Here is a 21831-nt window from a genome sequence, read left to right on the forward strand (position 1 = left end):
CGCAGTGCCTGCGATATTTCTCATCAATTAGCACCACCCAATGCACGCAGCCGGGCTGACTTGGCTACGAGAAAAGAGATGCTTTAAAGCAACAGCAAATGAATAGTAATGAATGTCCTCTCAGTCAGGACATTTGCTCTGGGCCCAAATATATGTCCGCTTAGGGAAGAGCTTTCCCATGCCCAGGGCTGGGGCAGTCTGCTGGAGGGATCTGCCTCTGGAAGGACGGCCACTGAAACAGGCCCAAGCTCGGGCTGACTCAGGTGTGTGAACCCCGCCCCTGCCACGATGCCCCTGATGCCACTGTGCTGCCCTGGGACCCCTGACAATGCACTCAAATCCCCCACAATGCCCTTGAACCCCCAGGCTGCCGCCTGACCCCCACAATGCCCTCAGATCCCCCATAATGCCACTGAACCCCACCATGTTGACCCTAGACCCCCCACAATGCTCTCTCAGACCCCTCACAATGCCCTTGGGCCCATGATGCCACTGAACCCCACCATATTGCCCCTAGACACCCCCACATGCTCTCGGACCCCCCACCATGCTCTCAGTCCCCCGACAATGCTCTCAGACCCCCTACAATGCCCTCAGATGCCCCATAATGCCACTGAACCCCACCATGTTGCCCCTAGACTCCCCACAATGCTCTCAGACCCCCCACAATGCTCTCCGACTCCCCCCACAGTGCCCTTGTTCCCACCCATGCTGACCCCGGACCCTCCCAATGATGCCTCTGGACCCCACCATGTTGTCCCTGGAACCCCCAATGCCCTCAGACACCCCACACTGACCCCAGACCCCACCATGATGCCCTCAGACCCTCCACAATGCCCATGGACCCCACGTACTGCCCCCTGACTCCCCACGATGCCCCTAGACCCCACCACACTGCCCCTGGACCCCCACAACAACTCTTGAGGGCCGTGCTTGCTCCTGTAGGTGGCTTAGACTTCCTCCTGGGGTTGCCAGCCAGCCTCGCCTGCGCCTCCTCTCTTTGGTTTCCCTGGGAAATGTCCGGGTCCGTCTGTTCTCAGGTCGAGCCCTCTCTCCTCTAAGCTCTTGGCTGATTCCAGATCCTGCTCCAGCAGGAGCCTTGGACAAAGCCTTTCTCCACACTGAGCCCCCACCATCCCACTCAGCCCACAGACTTACGGGCTCCCCAGGCAGCCCCCTGGGCCCGACTTCTCCGTCATCACCCTGCAGAGGAGAAAAAAGGCAAGGTTAGAGGAACAAGCTGTTAGCCTGGACACCAGTTTCCCCTCAGTGGGGCACAAGGGTTCTCTGGCTTGGGGCTGCTTCACATATGCCAGGTTTACCAGCCCTGGTACCAGCCGGGAAGGCCTGGAATGTCCTCGCTCCCAGCGAGCTGCTAGGTGTGCAGACGCTGCAGGTGAGGCCTGCAGGTGAAGCCTGAAGGCTCTGAGATGCCGGCTCAGGAGCTCACATACCACAGCTCTCCAGAGGGAAAGACTGGGCAGAAAGATCATCTAATTGAAAGGATTTGGTGACCTTCACGAATGACAGACTCTGGGGCAGAACATTAGGGGAGAATCACAAGATCCCCTGGGCCACCCTCTGGGGAACCAGGTGTCCCCCCTGGGGTCCTAAGCAGCTTGGAAAGTAAAGCAAGAAGAGGCTTCCTCCTGGCTGCAGAAGGGAGTACCTCCCTGGCTCCACCATTTCACACCCATGGGCTGCCTGCAAACGCTGCCCCTCGCCAAAGCACCACTGCACCTTCCCACCTGCCTCACGCATGCAAGCACACATGCTCACACACAGCCTGCCTGCACATGCCTACACACACATGCACACACAGACCCTGTGTGTGCACATGCATACACAGCCGTGCTCACAGGCTTGTGCACACACACACCCATGCATGCACACGCATACACAGCCATACACACACACTTGTCAACACACACATAGACCCTGTGCATGCAGGTGCATACACACACGCTTGTCCATACACACACCACACACCCTGTGCATGCACGTGCATACACAGCCATACACACATGCTTATACACACACACTATATGCATGCACACACACACACAGCCATATGCACACTTGTAAACACACACACACCCTGTGCATGCACGTGCGTATGCAGCCATGCACACATGCTTGTCCACACACACACACACGTGCACACACAGCCATGTCTGCATGCAGGCACACAGGTACATGCACACTCCCTGCACATACACGTGCACACAGCCACACATATGCACACACACACACGTCCTCTCAATCAAGAGGCACTGACATCTAGAAGGGTCCCTCTCTCCTTCCTCATCTTACAGCAGACTGTGCTGAGGCCCAGACAGGAGCAGGTGCCCCGACCACGTCAGCCTGAAAGCTGGTGAGACAGAAATGCTCCTGGAGCCGCTCCTCTTTCTCACCCTCCAGGGCTCCTTAAAGCCTTTCCCCTAAACACCCCTTACACACAAAGAAGGTGTCTGAGTGACTGCGGTGCCTGCAGGGAGGAGCTTAGAAACTCACAACCTCGTACATCCCATGCCCCAGTCCCACTGTGCTGTGGCCTAGAGATCACGCTTCGCCTCCACACACGAAGACGGCATGGCAGATACCAGACCCCAGCCTGTGCGCCCATGCTGGGGAACAGTTCCCTCCCATGCTCCAGCCCCACGGCCACAGCCACTTGCCTCCCTACCTCCAGGCCCACAGAGGGTTATTCCAATCCCCCCGCCCTCCTCTGCTCCCCCAATCTCAGCTTTCTGCCACCCGCATGCCTCCAGCTAACTCCTCATCTGGACGAGATAAGCAGAGACGCCGAGCTCAGTAAACTCTCTGGCCACCTTTCCTCCCGGTGGGGTTCAGGGCACCTGTCTCCCGCAGCGAGAACTGACAGGTGGCCCTGGGCTCCGTCCACTGGCAGAACCAATAGAGTAACTAAACGTCCACCAGCAGGGCCAATAGAGTAACTAGACGTCCACCGGCAGGGCCAATAGAGTAACGAAACGTCCACCGGCAGGGCCAATAGAGTAACGAAACGTCCACCGGCAGGGCCAATAGAGTAACGAAACGTCCACCGGCAGGGCCAATAGAGTAACTAAACATTACAGTCAGGGTCTCTCCCATGCCCCGCAGCCTCTTGGCATCTGATCAATCACTTTGCCCACTGGGAATCCTCCTCTGCCCTCTCCCAGCTGGCCCTCCACATGCAGCAGGCCAATCCCACACCATGGGCCTCTCTTCCGCGGTTTTCCTGCCCAAATCACTGAGAAGCAGGGCAGGCGGGAGCAGTCGGAGGGACAGCAGAATACCTACCCTCTCTCCGTCGTCTCCCGGAGGTCCTGGCGGGCCGGAAGGACCAGGGTCACCCTAGGAAGGGAAAGGGTCCTCGTCAGCCTCTCCTGAGCAGGTCATGCAGGGCTTGTCCAAGGTCCACACTCTGTTTTTCTCTACTTCTGACAGTAAGATTCCCAAGCTCCCAAAAGGCCCTTCCAAAATGGGGGAAGGTTCCTTAGGAGATCACGTGTGCCTCGGCTGGGCTAATGCAGGCTGCAGACTCTCACCTGAATCTCGCCACGATGGCCTGAAGATAGGAGGGTGCTGGACTGAGCACCCTGCGGGGCCAGGCAGGGCCACCCACGTGGGCAGCCTCAGAGCGCACACGCAGTGGGTGCTCACTATGTGCTCATCAGTCATGCAAAAGGGCTGGAGCTGAGTCAGGGACGGCCTTCGTGGCCGTGCTGTTTCCATGTGGTTGTTGGAGAACACAGATGCAGCAGCTTTGGATAAATGGCAATAGCCAAGCCCCTTCTCAAGGCATCATGGAGGGCAGCGGGCCGTGCTTACGGGCACAATCGACAGAGCGGTGGGGTGTGGGTGGATGTGTGGGTGCGTGCGTGTGTGTGGGTGCATGTGAGTGCACGTGTGTGGGTGGAGTGTGCAGGGGTATGTGGGGTGTTTGCACATGTATGTGTGCATGTGGGGGCATGGGGGGCATATGTGTGTGTAGGTGTGCATGTGTGTGTGCATGTATGTGTGTGGGTATGTATGTGTGTGCAGCATGTATGTGTGTGCATGTTGGGGTGTGGAGTATGAGTGTGCATGCGTGGGGGTATGTGCATGTGTGGGGTGTGTGCACATGTGCATGTATGTGTGCATGTGGATGTGAGTGTGGGTATGTGTGGCACCTGTGCACATGTGTATGCATGTGTGTGGGTGGTGTGCACGTGTGTATGTGTGTGGGGGTGGTGTGCATATGTGTATGCATGTGGAGGGGTGTGGGTATGTATGCGTGTGTGCATGAGTGCGTGTGTGGGTGTGCGTGCATGTGTGTATGTGAGTGCACGTGTGTGGGTAGAGTGTGCGGGGGTATGTGGGGGGTGTGCACGCGTATGCCTGTGTGCATGTGGTGGGGTGGGGGTGCATATGTGTGTATAGGTGTGCATGTGTGTACGTGTGTGTGCATGTACAATGTGTGTGGATGTGTACACATGTATGCAGCGTGTGTGCGTGTGTCAGTGTGGGGGTATGAGTGTGCATGTGTGGGTATGTGTGCATGTGTGGGGTGTGTGCACATGTGCATGTATGTGTGCATGTGTGTGTCAATGTGGATATGTGTGGAGCCTGTGCACCTGTGTATGCTTGTGTGTGCACATGTGTGTGTGTGTATGGAGGTGGTGTGCATGTGTGTATGTGTGTGGGTATGCATGTGTGTGTGGTGTGTGTGTATGCATGCGTGTGTGTGGGGGGGGTGTGGGTGTGTATGCATGTGGGTGGTGTGCATGCGTGTATGCGTGTCGGGGGTGTGGGTATTTATGTATGTGTGTGTATGGGTGTGTGTATGGGTGTGTGTGCACGTGGGGGTCTGTATATGCATGTGTGTGCATGTATGGGTGTGTGTGCGTGTGTGTATGCATGTGGGGGTATGTGGATGGGTATGCATGTGTGTGCGTGTGTGAGCGTGTGCACGCACATATGTGCCTGTATGTCCTTGATGTGCTAAAATATAAAGGAGCCATCAAAGAAATCTACTTCAAAGAAAGCAGGTCAGAGAAGGAACATCTGACAAGCTGTGAAAAGCACTCGTGTCAGGCCCCCAAATGGACTGAGAAAGCAGGGCGGGTGGCCAGGACGGGCCTTCCCCACCACGCCTCCTCAACAGGCGTGAGATTGTAGGCTTTCCATCATGTTGTTGTTGAAAGAAGACCACAGTCTATTGAGACAGATGCAAGAAGATTCAAGGGGCTTGGCTGTTGCCGTTTATCCAAAGCTACTGCATCTATGTTCTCCAACAACCACAAGGAAATGGCACAGCCAGGAAGATCCCCAGGTCCCTGCACTAGCTCGGGGCTCACAGGACACATGTTCAAGTTCATCCATGCCCATTAACAGGGAACAGGTAGACACCTGGCAGTTTGTGGTGACCTGGTCTCCTCATGGCCACTTGAGATTGTCCCCGACCCCTGGGACCACCACTTTAATTTTGCAAAGTGTCCTTGGCCGCCCCTGAAATGGCAGCTGCTTGGATTCCCTGAAATGTTCAAGGACTCCATTAAACAGATCTCTAAAAGGAAGGGCTCCTTCCCTGCTCCCTTCACGCCCCTCAGGTGGGTAGGCCCGTCTGGCTCACTTGTCACAAGCTGCAGATAGATAAGAGCTCCAGTTCCTTCGGGCTGGTCACCCATCAACAAAGACATCATTTGGGGACTCACTGCCATTTGCTGACTCCCGTGAGGTTTGCATAGTGACTGTTGGAATGGCGGAGACCTGACCCCATAGGAAATCTGAGGCTGCCTGGAAGGAGAAGGACCTCCCAAGAGACACCTCTGCTGCCCATCATCATGCCCATCTCTCGCAGAGTAAATACTCACCCTGTGGCCCTTCTCGCCCGGCAACCCAGCCAGGCCATCGAAACCCCGGTCGCCCTGCAAAAAGGACAGAAAGGCTGCCTCAGAGGCCACCCTGCACACACGGACAGCCCGTGATGTGATGGCCGTCCCGCCTTGGACCATGTTTCACGCAGCATCTATGCACCCTGAACCCCACTGGCCAGCCCTCTCCCCATAGGCCCCCACGTTGCATCTACCATCCCAGCCTCTTCCCCTGCAAACACCAACACGGGCTGCAAACGGAGAGATGGCTTTCGTCCCCGAGTCCCACGCCGCAAGCCCTGATGGACCCTTAGTCACGCAGTACTTTGGTGACCGCCGCAGTGTCCTGTGTGTGTGAGTGTCTGCTGCTGATCTCCCCCACCCCAGGGAGGCCCCAGGAGAGGGTCCCCATGTGTCCGCTCATCACTGCATCCACAGTGCCAAAGGGCTGCCCACGCGCAGGAGGTACACGTACCCATTGGCGGACGGGCCAGCACTAGCTACCCTCAGGTATCCTGGCTCTCTGGCCGACCCCTCTTCTGCATGCCCTGGAGCCCGGGAACAGGGCCCTGTCTCATGGGTGTGCACACCAATGTGGGGTGATGTCAACGATGGGACATTTTAGGCTTTTGGTCATGTTGTTGAAAGAAGACCATGGTCTTTTGAGATACAGTCAACCAGACTGCGTTTCCTCCTGTCACCCCAGACCACCTCACTAACTCGGGACTGATACGATGCACTTCAGAGTTCATCCACGCCCATTAAGAGGGAACAGGTGTAGTTGAGCCCTGGCATTTTTTTGGTGACCCGGTCTTCAATCCCCAAATCACAGCTGCTGTCCCAAGGTGCATGCTTCATAGAAGGTCAGTATCTCCCCTGTCCCCCATGGCCTAGGACAAATGCTTCCAGGAGGTGAGGAGGAGGGGTGAGCCAAGACCAGGGGAATGCCCGCAGCAATGCTGGAACAGAGGGGTAGATACACTGAGCACAGCAGTGGGCGGGCATGGGTGGCGACAGCAACAGCCAGCGCATGCCTGCTGCAGGCTTGTTCATGCCACACACACAGGCCTGCCTTTAGCCATGGGCAACATCTATTCACCTCCACAACATCCAGGAGCCCAACTGGATAAGACCTCCCGGCCCCTGGACTTGCCATAGGTCCTGCCTGTGTCTCACATGTGGCCTCATCACCTGCACAGCCACGGATGGTTTTCATAGTTGGGATCCCACCCCATCCCTGCTCACCACTGCTGGAAGGGAGCAAATGTCTCCCTTATGGAAATGAACTGCAGCTGTCATACTCGCTGGTGAAATTCACCTACCAACCCTATCTTCATGTCAAATGCCAGTGACAGAGCCATCTGTCCTCATAATCACAGTCATCACATAACCAGCATTGTGGCCTCATCATCAACATGACCCCAGGGATGACAGTGACGCCGGGGCACCAGGAGGGTGCTGGGTGGCCTACCTTGGGGCCAGTTTGCCCAGGCATTCCTCTGGCTCCGTCACTCCCAGCCCGACCCTGGAACAGAGGAGGCAAAACTGTCAATGCAAAGGAGCCCCTGGTTCACTGAGACCCCCGAGCCATGGTTTTCCAGTAAACCAAGTTGAGAGGTCCACTGAAGCCACACCCACCCCCAAGGTCACAGCCTGAGTGGCCAGGCTGCTGAGAGGACCCAGATCCGGGAGCCCAGGCGGGGGCTGTTCTGTGCTCCACACCAACGGATGGAACACACAGGGCTGGTCTTTCTGGCCCACATCATCCCAGACCGCCAAAGGGGGATCACGCCACTGCCCCTGGGCTTTAAGAAGTCACCATGATGTGGCAGAGGAGACCAGGCTGGGGGAGCTGTGTCAGTCTGGGGGACCATGAATTTAGGACTCAGGTGAGTGCAGGCCGCTGACATCACAGACAGCACAGCTCCTTTCCACTATGTGCAGGTGAGAGGAAGGAGAGAAAGGATGCACCTGGTTTGTCTACTTGACTAAGGAAGAGGCCCAGGCCCAAAGCGAGGCCCGGTCTCACTCAGACCGCACAGCGACATGAGGCAGCGTCTGCACGGTGAGCAGATGCCCCATTCCTGACAGCCAGCCATGGACACAGCCAAGGACAAAGTGCCCACCTGACTGGCTATGGGGCTGAAGAGGGGACCTAGACCTTCCGGGGCACACTGTGCAAACCCCACCTTCACCACAAGGAGAGCCCTGCAAGGGAACAGGGTCTCTATGAAACTCAGCCAAACCTCCACACCAACGAGGCCCCCCAGCCAGCGAGTACAGAGGGCCCCACCCTGCGCTTCCATTTTCCATGGGCTCCTCCTCATATGAGGCCCTCGCCCCCAACCCGCCACCAAGCAGAGAGATCTAGAGGGCGGCAGCTTTGGATCTCAAAGCACCGGAGACAGACAAGGCGGCACCAGAGAACAGCAGAGAAGCAAGAAGAGAGAAATCCAAACAGACCCCAAGGAGACAGTCTGTGCTTCTGTGCTCCCCAAAAAGGCATCTCCCTGCGCAGCAAATGGAGGGGCCCACTGGGAGCCTCTTCTAAACTTCCAAGCACTTTTGGAAGCCAAGGGAAATCTGTCAGAAAACTGCACGGGATTTCACAGCACAACTCAGCCCTGCAAAGCACCCAGATGCTTCTACAATCCACCAGCGAGTGTTCTTTGCAGGAAATGCTAGCAAAGAACTGAAGAGACTGCTCAGACCGCTTTGGAGTCAACCCCTCAGCTCCAAGCTCCTCTCTCGCCACCATCTTTTCTTCTGTGGCAGATCTTCTGGGCAGACTTAATGCCTTAAAACACATGCAATATGCATGGCCCCGACACCACGTCACTCTGCAGCTGGCCATGTCAGACAGCATTTCCCACGTCTCCTCTGTTTCCAGTGTTTCACTTCACCCTGACTAGGAAACCCGTTCTAGTGAAACTGGGTGGTAAGTATTTACGGAGACACGCAAAAACAACTTAAGGAACGAAAACATTTTTCAGAATCAGATCCAAATAAATGGCCCAATTGTCTACCAAGAGTCAATTCCAGAGCTGCTAATCCTCCTGCAATTATCCAGCCCAGGCCTCTCTGTCTCATGCCCAGATCCCTGCATAGACCCTCAGACCTGCCAAACTGCAGCTTCTCGGGTCATTTCTACCCACTAACCACCGCTTGCTCCCCGAGTCAGAAGCATCCAGAACCACCAGGGAAGGGCCCATTTTTGCCTTGTTGACTCAGACTAAAGCAGTCAAGGGTGGCTTAGGTAGACAACATGCTGGGAAGAGGTCTACACTGAAATAAATCCAACCCTGCACCGAATATTTCTCTTGTTCACCAGAAATGTCCGCTGGTTGAAAAGATCCACTTTCGAGAACACGATCTGGGCTCCCAGGGCCTGTCCCAGCCTGTCCGGGTGGTGGTCAGCACTCTGGAAACGTGGGTCCTCTTTTAGGAGCCAGGGTCATGTGCTAACAAACCAGTTCCATCCAAGAGAACCACACACCGGAGAGAAAATTCCAGGTGCCAAGACAGCAGGTGAGGTGCAGGAAGTGAGGTGCAGGAAGGCCCGCCCATGCCCCTGAGTCGGGCCATTTCTGGAGTCCCAACGCTGCCCACAATATATAAGGCCCGCTGATAGTTTTGTCTCCTTTTTTTTTTTTTGGGGGGACGGAGTCTCGCTCTGTCGCCCAGGCTGGAGTGCAGTGGCCGGATCTCAGCTCACGACAAGCTCCGCCTCCCAGGTTGACGCCATTCTCCTGCCTCAGCCTCCCGAGTAACTGGAACTACAGGCGCCCGCCACCTCGCCCGGCTAGTTTTTTTTTTTTTAGTAGAGACGGGGTTTCACCGTGTTAGCCAGGATGGTCTCAATCTCCTGACCTCATGATCCGCCCGTCTCGGCCTCCCAAAGTGCTGGGATGACAGGCTTGAGCCACCGCGCCCGGGCAGTTTTGTCTTCTTAACATTTGCTCCCAAAGGGTCTGGGAAGTTTCTTGAATTAGAAAATGTTTATTCAACTAAATGAATGTGCCCAGGACAGAGGCCTGGTCTGCTGTGTCTGCGCCCAGGACACAGAGTGCTCCTCCTAGGCAGCTGGCTCAGAGGTGGCCTTGGGGACGGACACACCCACCACAAGAAGGGGAGCCACCTGACTTCATGCAGCCCAGCCTGGCTGTCGGGGGCACCTGCACCCCAGATTGGGGCCCCTCCAGAGCCCACACCGCTGTCACTGAGCCACGCACATTTGCACCACTCACCCGTCTTCCGGGCTTCCCGGCTGGACCAGGCGGGCCTTGCACACCTCGAGGACCCTGCCAGGAGTAGGAGACAAAGGGCCAGTGGTGAGTCCACCTTTCTCAGGAGAAAGAGCAACACCTTGTCCCCGTGCTCATCGACCCCGCCAGTAATGCCTGGCTGTCCAAGCCACCAACATGTGGGCACTTCGGGGACGGGGCACGGATCTGCTGCCCAGAGTGAAGGCCAGGGACAGAATAGAGCTGGCTCATTTCTGCCGCAGGCGCCAGAGTTCATTGTGCTCCACCCTCAGCACTGCGTAAAGCAACGACAATTCCTACGAATTTCCTTGGAAACATGCAGCAGCTGGGGGCCCCCCACACTCGCCCTCACCGCCCCCGGAGAACGGAGGCGCCCACCAGACAGCAAAGGCCAGGATCCCACGTACCTGAGGCCCCACGTCTCCTGGCTCGCCCTTCAAACCTCCGCTCCCAGGGGGACCCTAGGGGGACACGGTGTGGGTTAACGTCTGCTCAAGGTGGGGACTCGGGAACGCAGGAAGGACTGCGGGTGGCAGGGGAGGAGGTGGGGGAGGGGACAGGGCTTCGGCCACGGTGCTCAGCACACAAAGCGCGACCTGCCTGCCTCGAACAGAACCGGGGAACAATGACTTTCCAGGAGCGGGGAAATGCAGTTGTTTGGATCTCTTCCTAATCGGGAATAAAATTCTAGACATTGGGGCCAGCAAACACCACAGAGCTCCTGGAGACGTTTCTCTCTCCAGGGTGAACCTGACCGTGGTCCGTTACGGGCCAAAGCTTCCAGCAGCATGTGCACCTGCTACGAGCCCCTCGAGGCCAGATCCCCCAGATGTGGGAGGCCAGCCCTGAGTCAGGCCCTGTGTGGAGGGGACCGAGCCCAGAACCAGCAGCAGGCGGCAAAGCCAAGAGGGCCCCTGCGGTGTTGAACTCCTCTGTGTCCCTGCAAACCTACACTCCTCCCTGGAGTCCCCGGAACCCAGCCCCTGTGCCTGACACTGCCAGCCCCTGAGTGCCCCTGGGCACATGCTGTATGTTTTTTTATGAATCGAGGACCCCAGATGGGAGCTAAGTTGAGGCCACAGCGTGGGGGCAGGTGAGGCTGGAAATCCTGCCCTCTGCCCCACACTAAGCTATCTTCGACTCTGGAACAGAGCTGTAAAGATCTAATGGAGGCCCCTGGTCCACAAGGCAAAGCCACAGCCTGTGCGAGGGAATTCCCCAGGCCCCTGGCTGCAGCAGGACTCCATCCCTCCAAGGAGCCACTCCTCTGCTGACAGCTCATAGTATGTTCTCTGCAGGGAGAGCCTGGAGCTCCAATGCAGGGGTGACGAGGGGCCTCCTCCTCTGATTCCTGCCAGCTCCTTTCCATTCAGGATGGAGTTGGGGGCTGTTTCCCAGGGATCGCTGATGTCAGTTCTACCCTGTTAAACTCCCTCAAGTGACTTTGAGGCACAGTCACCCATCCCCACCCCCCACCAACGAGGGGGCTGGAGTAGCACCAAGAGAGGCCCCTGGTCTCCCTGGTCTCCTGGGAACAGACACTGGACTGAGGGCTGCCCTGTGTCCACAGGACTCCAAGGCCACCTGCCACTGTCCACCAAAGACACAGGCAGTGGGCCAGTCCCCACCCCATGCCCAGCTCTCAGATTTGCCAATGACTTACCACAGGGCCGGGTCTCCCTGTGAGACCCATCGGGCCAGCTGGTCCCCTCAGTGCCAACTGCAAAGGAAAGTGAGACACGCTGAGACAGGGCCCCAGCAGCGGTGCCCCCGTTTGCTGGCATCTGAGCTGTGAGATGTGGCAGGAGGGAACAGGCAGACTGGGCACAGAAGCGACAGGAGATTCTGGAAGAGGAGGTCTGATGACTCCCCAACAGCCCCCCCACTTCTGCGGGGCTCTCAGCATCCATGGGAGTGTCGTGGGACATGCAGAGGTGGAAGCCGGTGGGCCCCCATTGCCTCCCTTGGGAGATGGGCCCCATCCCTCCTTCCTGTCTCTCCAGCCCATCACCCTTGGCTAAGTCTGAAATAAGCCTCTTACTCTGGGCTGGGCGTGAGGAGTACATTTTACACCTGAGCTCAAGCAGAGTCATGACATATTTTATTTCACATGGGAGGTGCTTCAAGCACTCCCAGCCACTGGGAAAGTATTTTGGGAGGGTAGGAACCCATCTGCCCCATCTGAATGTGGCCCCTACCTGCACCAGCGCAGGTCCCACCACTTTCCCACAGAGCCACTTCTGCTGCTGCTAAGTGACTCTGTTTCCCTGGCAGATGCCATCTGAATTTTAGAAGATTTTGTTTAGCATTATAAAATCTTCTTATAGCCTATCGCCCATTTGGTTTCAATTAACATACACAAGATAAAAGGCCAGCCAGGCAGGCCCAGGCCCATAAACCCAGTAGCAGGCAGCAGGGTTTGCTGCACACTGCCTTCCATCATTCAGGCAATTTGCTCCATGGTGACGACTCCGTGCTTACACTGTCCTGTAATTACCTAAGCACTCTGATCATTAACATCTACTCTGGCTGCTGTGGGAGCTGCATAAATATTTCTCAAACAAGGGATTACTTAGCAGCTTTCTTGTGCTCTGCTGGAGGATTACCCACCCACTCACCCGCCCCACGGGGCAGTGTTTACACCCATGGTGGGCAATCAGCAGTCCAGAGCCATGTCTGCAGAAAACACAGGCCACCGATGAGCTGCTTCACCATAGGAAATCAAGTGCTCCTCTGAGGACCCTGCTCCTTAGGACCCCCCAGGCTGAGAGCGAGGGGCTCTGGGGCCCAAGGGCTCTCTCCCAGAGGAGCCTAGCTCAGCCCAGCTCCAGCCCAGGCAGCCCCTTCCAGGAGCCACGTGGGTTTCCAGCTCCACTTCTGGATCCTGGCAGAGGGCCTAGCACAGAGGCAGAGGTCACCACTGGGTCAGAGGTGGAGGGGCCCAGAAGCCCCTTGTAAAGTTAGAACCCAGACCCTCAGCATGGACAAAGAACCCTGAAAAACTCCCCAAACAGTCCCCAAGCTCTCGGGGTCCCTACTGGACACTGACATGCTCTCGGGGACCCTACTGGACACTGACTTGCTCTCGGGGTCCCTACTGGACACTGACTTGCTCTCGGGGTCCCTACTGGACACTGACATGCTCTCGGGGTCCCTACTGGACACTGACTTGCTCTCGGGGTCCCTACTGGACACTGACTTGCTCTCGGGGTCCCTACTGGACACTGAGGACTGCACGCTCCCACAGCTCCTGACCCCAGCAAGCAGGTATCCTGGGGTCGGGACAGCTGCTTCCCTCCAAGCTGGGCTCTGAGCCTGACTCACTCACTCCTGTTGGCCCCTGCGGCTGGGCTCTGTCCCCTTCAGGCCCCTGGGAACCCAGCACTACTCACCCTGGCCTGCTGGAGAATGGCTTGCGCCTGGGACTCCTGGGCTGAGACCATGGGACCTTTGGAGCCCGCATCGCCACCACCTCCAAACCGGAACTGCAGGTGCAAGACAAGGGTCACTCTGGGAGCAGTGACGTGGCGCCCAGGCCAGACCACAGGCTGAGACAGGGCTCACAGGCTTCTCCGGCGACAGCGCAGCCTCGGAGGGTCTGGTTTGGAGCCCACCTGCCCCAGCTGCCTCCCCACCTCCGACCAATGAGGGTACTTACGGGCAGCATGAGCATGGTTCCTGGAGGACCGGGCAGGCCATCGGCCCCAGGAAGGCCTGGGCGTCCAGGGGGGCCCTGCAGACAAGGGGCCAAGAGAGATAAGTCAGAGTGCAACCAGGCTGGGGCCGGGCTGCAGTGAGAATGAGGGCATCAGAGAAGCGGCCCACCCAGGAAACGTACTGGACAGGCACTGAAGCTGCGAGATCTCATGGTAGGGATGTTTCAGAAACCCCAGCCCGGAGAAGGGAGGGGCACAGCTGTGAGCTTCAGAGGCCACGGATAAGAAGGAAGTGGGCTTTCAGAGGATCGGAAAGGCCTCAGAGGCTGGGAATAAGAAGGGAGGGAGGTCTGAGCTGGATCTAGAGGAATCCAGAGACCCAGCAGGCATCCGCTGGGGCCTCAAGGCAGAGACAAGGCGCCTGGAGGTGAGGAGGCAGTGTCAGGCTCCTGTCGCTCCAGGAATGCCCCTTCCAGGTCTCCACAGCCAACAGGAAACAAGTACTCCAGGCTCAAGGCCCAGTGCCTCCTGCACCTAGTGGGCGCTCATCCTTAACGGCCTCCAAGCAACCCGCGTGTGCCTGCTCGGATGGAAGTGGGGATGGAGCAGTCACTTATGTGGACAGACACGCAACACAGCAGAGCACACATTCAGCCAGAGCAAATTCAAGAACCCATTTATACGCAAACAGCACAGTGCCCTCCACACGCCCGGCCAACCTGGCCTCTAACACAGGACCCATACAGACATCCCTAGGACTGGTTTCTCTAGACTAATTCCAGCCAGCTTCAGACGACTATATGCATGTAAAACCAGCAAGATGATTTATTTTCAAAATAACATTTGATCGCAAAGCTATTTCACAAAAGCAAGCAGATTCCCAGCCAGTCTAAAGTAGATGAGGCTTGTTTTGCATAGAGATGGGAGCTTAACCCCCTCTCCCCAGTGAGAAAAGCCTCCACCAACTACACTCCAGCATAGTGGATGGGTGTTGCCTCCAATCTTCCAAATCAGGAACAGCTGCACTGAGCGTGTGTGTTCACACCACCCGAGCAAGACACTCCCAGCCAGGAAACCCACGATGGATTCCCAATTCCCAGCCAGGAAGACCAAGAACCTGAGTGGTTCTTCTGGAACTGTCCAGGAGGCTGTGGAGCCATCTGGGCCTGAATCTAAACTTGCCTGCCTTTTCTTTACTGGTTGTTTTTTTATTGCAGAAGTAACTCCATTTCTTGTGAAATGTCTTCTGGTACAGATTTATAGAGTGAAAGAGAAAGATCCCTTTTCATCTCCGGATGTAACCAGCGCTCAAGTTCCGTAAGTGCAAAGGCAAAGATGGAGACGCACATGCTGGACACACTAACTAACACATTAATCACTATGAGGCTGTGTGGCTTCGGAGTTTTCTTCCTTCCTTTCTTTTCTTTTTTTTTTTTTTTTTTTTTTTGAGACGGAGTCTCACTCTGTTGCCCAGACTGGAGTGCAGTGGCACGATCGCAGCTCACTGCAACCTCTGCCTCCCAGGTTCAAGCAATTCTCTGCCTCAGCCTCCCGAGTAGCTGGGATTACAGGTGTCTACCACCAGGCCTGGCTAATTCTTGTATTTTTAGTAGAGATGGGGTTTCCCACCATCTTGGCCAGGCTGATCTTGAACTCCTGACCTCGTGATCCACCCCGCCTTGGGCTCCCAAAGTGTTGGGATTACAGGCGTGAGCCACTGCGCCCGGCCTCTTTCTTTTTGATGGTACTGTCCCTAAATATTCTGCAATTTGCTCTTGAAAATCATGACCTATCTCTGTGGATCTCCTTGGCAACATCTGATGCATCTCCCAGGCACAATGGACTCATCGTTTATCGAAGCCGTCTTCCACCGATGCACGTTGGATTGGTTCCAGTTTGCATTATGACAAACACTGCCCAATAGACGTGCTAACATATTCCGCTAGGTAAGTCCCTAAAAGCAGTGCTGCTGGGTCAAAAAATGTATACATGTGTATATTTCTTAATTGCTAATGGATACTGCCAAATTGCCCCCAACTGCCATTTTGGAAAACACTCTCAGAAGACAAAAGTCCCGTTTAAAAAAGAAAGATCCAGAACATGTTTGCCACCCAGGTTTTGTCATTGACCTCCAATCCTGATAGCCGCTTACAGCTGAGATTCCTGTGTCGGAATCAATTCCAAACCAAACCCTGCATTTAAAATTTGGAATCAGTGTCTCATAAGGATGAACTGCTGTCTGGGCAGCGCATGTGTGTGTGTGCATGTGTGTGTGGGTGTGTGTGGATGTGTGTAAGTGTATGTGTGTACATGTGTGTGGATGTGTGTATCAATGTGTGCATGTGTGTGACTGTGTATGCATGTGTGAATATGTGTGAATGCATGTGTGTGCACACATGTGACTATATCAATGTGCGTGTGCATGTGTGTGCATGTGTAAATGCATGTGTGTGCATGTGTGTGAATGCATGTGGTGTATGTGTGTACATGTGTACACACGCATTGTGCGTGAATGCACGTGTGGAATGTGTGTTAATACACATGTGTATGTGCATGTATGTTTGTGCATGTGTGTGAATGAATGTTGTGTGTGAATGTGTGTGAATGCATGTTGTGTGTGAATGTGTGCACATCTGTATGTGGGAATGCACGTGTGTGCGTATGTGCGCATTTGTGTCTATGCATGCATGCTCCTGCTCACATGGTGTTGCTGTAGGAAGCTAGGAAGTCTCCTCAAGGCCACTCCTTATCCACTGCTGTTCATTTCCAAAGACCTTCGTTTCAGCATCCTTCCTGCCTGTTCTAAGCCACAGTGGTAAAAATCCAACCTCCGGGCTGTGAAAGCAACTTCCCTCTGATGCTGCCTCTCACTGACAACCAGAACAATTCCAGAGAATCGGAACGTAGATGAACAAGGATAACATGAAGTCCCAGAAGAAGGAGACAGTGTGGAGAAGAAAGGCAAGAATGTCGCCACCTCCATGAACCCTTCCGAAGTGTTCACATTTGACACAAGTCCTCATGGCCACCAACATGAACCTGCATTTGCCATCACTTAGAAACATTGTCAGCAAGCCTTTTGCCAAGCCCCATGGTCTCCAACTTATAGACTTTGACCTCCGGGCTGAAAGACACGGCTACACCTCGAAGTCGCACTTCCAATTTCACAACACAAAGCACGGGCCAGTGATGTGGCTGTTGTCTGCGACAAGACGGGTGTCAGACACCAAGGGAGTGCTCCAGCAGGCGACACACAGGTCATGGGGATGCTGCTCGGCTCCAGCCACTGGCAAAATACAGCAAAATAAGAAATCACGCCTTGCCTTTGCTATTTGCTAGTGTGTATTTTCCTGCTAACTCCATTAGCTGGCCCCCAAATCAGTGCCCTAACATGGTCAAACAACAATGTTCTGAAGGCCCTGGCACAGAAGGGCTCTCAGTGTCATACCTATAACCAGGAAAAGAAATCAGGCACCAACTTCCAATGAAGGCACCACTGGTATCTAACACGTTTTCTTTCCTGAGGACGTCCAGGCATCTTCTGCACAGAGATGATGTGATCGGATGACCAGATACCTCACAAAGTGGCTTCCTCTGCCACTGCAGATTCAGCATGTGAAACTGTCCCCATGAGCCCCTGGCCCAGCCTCAGGGGAGAGGCACAAGGCCTCCTTCCAGGCTGGGATTTGGGTCAAAGCGGTGAGCAGAGAACCCTGAGCCTTTTCTCTTCATGGTGGCGGCAGGTTTGGGAGGAGCTGTAGGCCCGCAGGAGGCTTGGTGCTGAAAAGTTCCCTTCCGCTCTCGGAAAGACCCGGAGCAGGAGGACAGCAAGCAGGTGTCTCTCCAGAGCCTTTGTGTGCGTGTGGTTGTCCAGGCCCGACCCTGGGCAGGCACAGCTCGGGAGTGGCCCAGAGAAGCTCTCAGTGGTCACTTCCTTCTGGACGTCTCCTGGCTGTGAGGAATCCGTGCATGACCATGTGCGGTGGGCTGAAGGATGCCTCATCAAAGGCACGTGCAGCTCCTGAAACACATGACTGTGCCCTTCTTGGGGTCTTTGAGGATGGGACTGAGGATCTTGAGATGAGATCTTGGGCCCTAAATCCAATGACGAGTCCTCGTAAGGGAAGAGGAGGGGAGGCAGTGACAGAGACACAGGGAAGGGCCGCGTGAAGACAGAGGCAGAGACTGCAGAGATGCACCAACAAGCTATGGGGACAGAGGACGGCCAGTGGCCGCCAGGAGCCGGAAAAGGTGAGGAAGACCCTCCCCTGGAGCCTCCAGAGGGGGCGCCGCCCGGCCCACACCTTGATTTCAGATTTCTGGCCTCCAGAACTAAGAGAGAAGACACTTCTGTTGCTTTAAACCCCAAGTTGGTCATCAATTGTCCGAGGATCCCAAAGAAATGAACCCACATTTCATTCATTCATTGAGAGGTACCTACTGAGTCCCTTCAAAGAGCTAGACAGACACTCTTCCAGGAGCCTTAGGGCCCGTCTAAAAGACTGGAGGCAGGACCCTATCAAGAGGCCTGATGCCTCAGACCGCACCCCTCAACCAGAACTAACAACCAGAAAATCCACAGGAGGGGCTCTTTATCCACCGGCCACCAATAACCAGGGCTCTGGGTAAGACCTGCGGCCTTGAGGGGCCCACCTGAGAAAGACTCCTGGACGCACCCAGCCATTGCCACTAACCAACCGTGATGAACGCCCTGGCAGTCTCCGCATTGGGTCCGAGAGCACAGTGCGCTTGGGGCCAGACCTGCGGCTTCTGCCAGCTGTCCCTTCACTCTAGAAATGTCCTGAGGCCTTTGCTCCCTTCACCTCTCTCTCCACAAACTGTACTTGGTTTTCTTTTCCATACGAGAATGTACACCCTCCAATGAATCTTCCTTTCGACACCGAGCTCGCTTTGGGAGACACACACTGCTTCCAGGGCTACAGCAGGGAAACCCCCAGTTCCCACAGATCTCCTGGTAGAGCACCTGAGGCTTGGACAGATTCCTATCAGTGGCCTCGGGGGACAAAGCTTTGAAGATAAATGAGACTTGAAATGGCCAGAAGTCATTCACCACCAGGCTGCTGGGGATGCGGACACACAAGCCTGCAAACCAGCCTCCCTGGAACGGCCGCCGTGTGGAGGTGAACCCAGACAGCGCATGCGTGTGTGTGTAGGTGTGTGTGTGCGTGTGTGCACCTGGGTGTGTGCACGTGTGCGTGTGTGTGCAGGTGAGTGCATGTGTGAGTAAATGTGTGTGCACATGTATGGACGAGTGTGTGCATACATGCATAAGTGTGTGAATGTGTGTGTACATGTGAGGTGTGTATGTGTGTGCACGTATGGGTGAGCGTGTGCATGAGTGTGTGTGCAGGTGTGTGTATGGACAAGTGTGTGCATACATGCATGAGTGTGCGAATGTGTGTACGCGTGTATGTGTGTGCGTGTATGGGTGTGTGCATGAGTGTGTGCATGTGAGTGCATGTGTGTGTAAATGTGTGTGCGCACATGCATGGATGCATGGGTGTGTGCATCCATGCATGAGTGTGTGAGTGTGTGTGCATGTGTGCGTATACGTGTGCAAATATGGGTGAGTGTGTGCATGAGTGTGTGCAGGTGTGGGTGAGTGTGCATGTGTAAGTGTATGTATGGGTGTGTGCATGTACACATGAGTGTGCATGTGTGGATGTGTACGTGTGTGCATGTATGGGTGTGTGCATGTACGTATGAGTGTGTGTGAGTGCATGTGAATGTGAGTGCATGTGTGGGTGAGTGTGCATGTGTACTTAAGTGTGTGTGTGAACCTCTCTGAGCAGCTCTGCCGCGATGTCCTGAACACTTCCAAGCACAAGGAGAGACTGGATTGGCATGTCCCGTCCACAGGAGCCTGGGAGCCAGGAAAACAAAGCTAATTCCTTCTGAGTTGGACAGCAGCCGCGTGCTCATGAGTGAACTTGCTCTCTCTGTCATGTTGCCAGTGATCTAGCCTGTGTCCTATCCCACCCTGGGTGTAACTCCAGCAGGCCATGGGGAGGGGATGGCACAGCAGGGCGTCACCCCAAGGCTGGTCCTGGGCAGACCACACCAGAACCTATTAGGGAGACATGAGCTGCGCATTCTGGCTGGGAGGTAATGACTGATGTTTTTCGGGGCACGGCTTACATACAAACCTTTTCAAGGCACGGAAAAATGCACTCATGCAAAATCCCATGAGCAAGGCTAATCCTGGACACATAAAAAAGAGGGGGAGAAAGTTTGAGCCCCTGCTGAGTGACAGGAGGGGCTAAGACAGTGCTGGGGAGCGTCATTATTGCCAGGCTGCTTCTGCACCTAATGGGGTCATTGAAAGGTTGGGGGGCTCCTCCCAAGGCATCAAATGCATCCAATTATGCAGGCAGCGAGGTGCCCCTGTGTGGCAATCTGGAGAAAGTTTGGGAAACTGCCTCCACTCTGACCCTGGGGCGGCTGAGAGAGAAACCTGCATACTGAATCCCTGGGGCTTCCCAGAGGAGGATCCAGGCCTCGCAGAGGGTGGGACCTGCCCACAGACTCAGAAAGCAGATCGTTACTTTACCCAAAAATAATAAATATGCTGCAGACGGAGAGATCTGTGTGAAGTCTATCTTAAGGGCAATAGACCAGCGGCTGGTCAACACCAGCTGGAGCTCCCGGGGGTCAATTAGACGGCAAGCAAGCTCATTTCTAGATGAAAACGTTAAACTCTCCAGTGGACCACGGAGATTCAGGAGGAGTGTGGCCACAGCATCCTGAAAAATGCAATCAACTCCACAGTAACACTGGATGCTTTCAGGAGCTGCCTTAAAACACAGCAGTGCCTGGGGTGCAAGGCTTTCGGAGAGGCGCACAGGGAAGGGAAAGGAAGGGACTCGCCTCAAAGACGCTCTGATCACACAGAACATTTCTTAGGCACAAACATCCGTGGGCACCAGCTCTGGGGCACACACGCGAATGGATGTAGAGGGCGCTCACAAGCAGCACCGAGGTGGCGCCTGCGTTCCAGGTGCTTCTATCGAGGCTAGCAGGTGTGGGCCCTGGAAGTCCATGGAAGGCGGGACTCACTGGGGCCTGAATCTTTACTGATGGCCCCCAGCCCTCTCCTTCCCCCACCTGCTCAGCGACCCACAGGGGCACAGCACTGCCACGATGGGATCATAGGGAACCTTCACAAATGCATAACCTCATGCTTTCAGACCCACCGATATCAGACTATATTCCCAGATGCCCAAAAGAGTCAGCCCCTACAGAAACGCACTGGCAGGTGGCACGGAAGCCAGACCCACAAGAAACCCAGGCCAGAGAGGGGCTGGGTAATGCCCACCTGACTCGCAGCTCCCTTGGGAACTCCCAGCTCTCTAGGGTTTCTTCTGAACCTCAAAGTAAGAGTGGCCACCTTCCTTCTGCCACAGGAGATCTGGGTTCAACCCCAGTTCTACCTCTATCTCCCTGCGGGCTTTTGCACATGGCCCCAGCTGTGCACCTGCTTACCAGTCATCTGAGGGAAACTGGATGGGAGGATGGCTCGAGCCCCCTTCTCCACCCGGGCACAGCCGCTCCAGACCTCCCATCTCGAGATTCCCAGTTCTTCCTCCAATGCCTTTACTAATTAATTCTTGCCGTCTAACCACGCCTGGTTTGTGCCTTTTCTTCCTCACTGGCTGGTGAGTTTCTCAAGGCAGGCCCCACTTCTGTGCCTCTCCTTGCACCCTGCTCCCTGCAGGCAGCCGTGGGCATAAGAGCAAGAAAGGATTTGAGGTGCTAGAATGTAGACGCAGCATGGAAGGTCGTCCAAGGGGAGCAGTGGGAGAGTGTGCAGGGCCCACCAGACAGTGTGAAGGAAGCGACGCCCAGGGCTAGTCAGTGGAGGCACAGGGTGCGGGCTTTAGCAGCTGGTCAGGGCTGCATGATGCCCAGTGGGATGCCATGGCACAGGTGCACAGACGGTTCCCAGCCAATTGCCACGGCTGCCCACAGGGAGCAGGGTGTGAGGAAGGGCACAGAAGTGAGGCCTATCTTGAGGAACTCACCACCTGGTGA

The 21831-nt window shown here is 55.5% G+C and overlaps 1 protein-coding gene across 1 annotated transcript in view; it reads right to left on the bottom strand.

The window, feature by feature from the left end:
- Window positions 1-21831, bottom strand: part of COL5A1 (collagen type V alpha 1 chain) — a 207313-nt gene that overhangs the window by 84610 nt on the left and 100872 nt on the right. The window contains 9 exon segments of the mRNA XM_033238619.1: window positions 1159-1203; window positions 3304-3357; window positions 5859-5912; window positions 7330-7383; window positions 10106-10159; window positions 10531-10584; window positions 11787-11843; window positions 13516-13608; window positions 13782-13856. Coding sequence (XP_033094510.1) covers window positions 1159-1203; window positions 3304-3357; window positions 5859-5912; window positions 7330-7383; window positions 10106-10159; window positions 10531-10584; window positions 11787-11843; window positions 13516-13608; window positions 13782-13856 — 540 coding nt within the window.

The sequence above is a fragment of the Trachypithecus francoisi genome, unplaced genomic scaffold (genome assembly GCF_009764315.1).
Source record: "Trachypithecus francoisi isolate TF-2019V2 unplaced genomic scaffold, Tfra_2.0 Lachesis_group16, whole genome shotgun sequence".
Classification (NCBI taxonomy): domain Eukaryota; kingdom Metazoa; phylum Chordata; class Mammalia; order Primates; family Cercopithecidae; genus Trachypithecus; species Trachypithecus francoisi.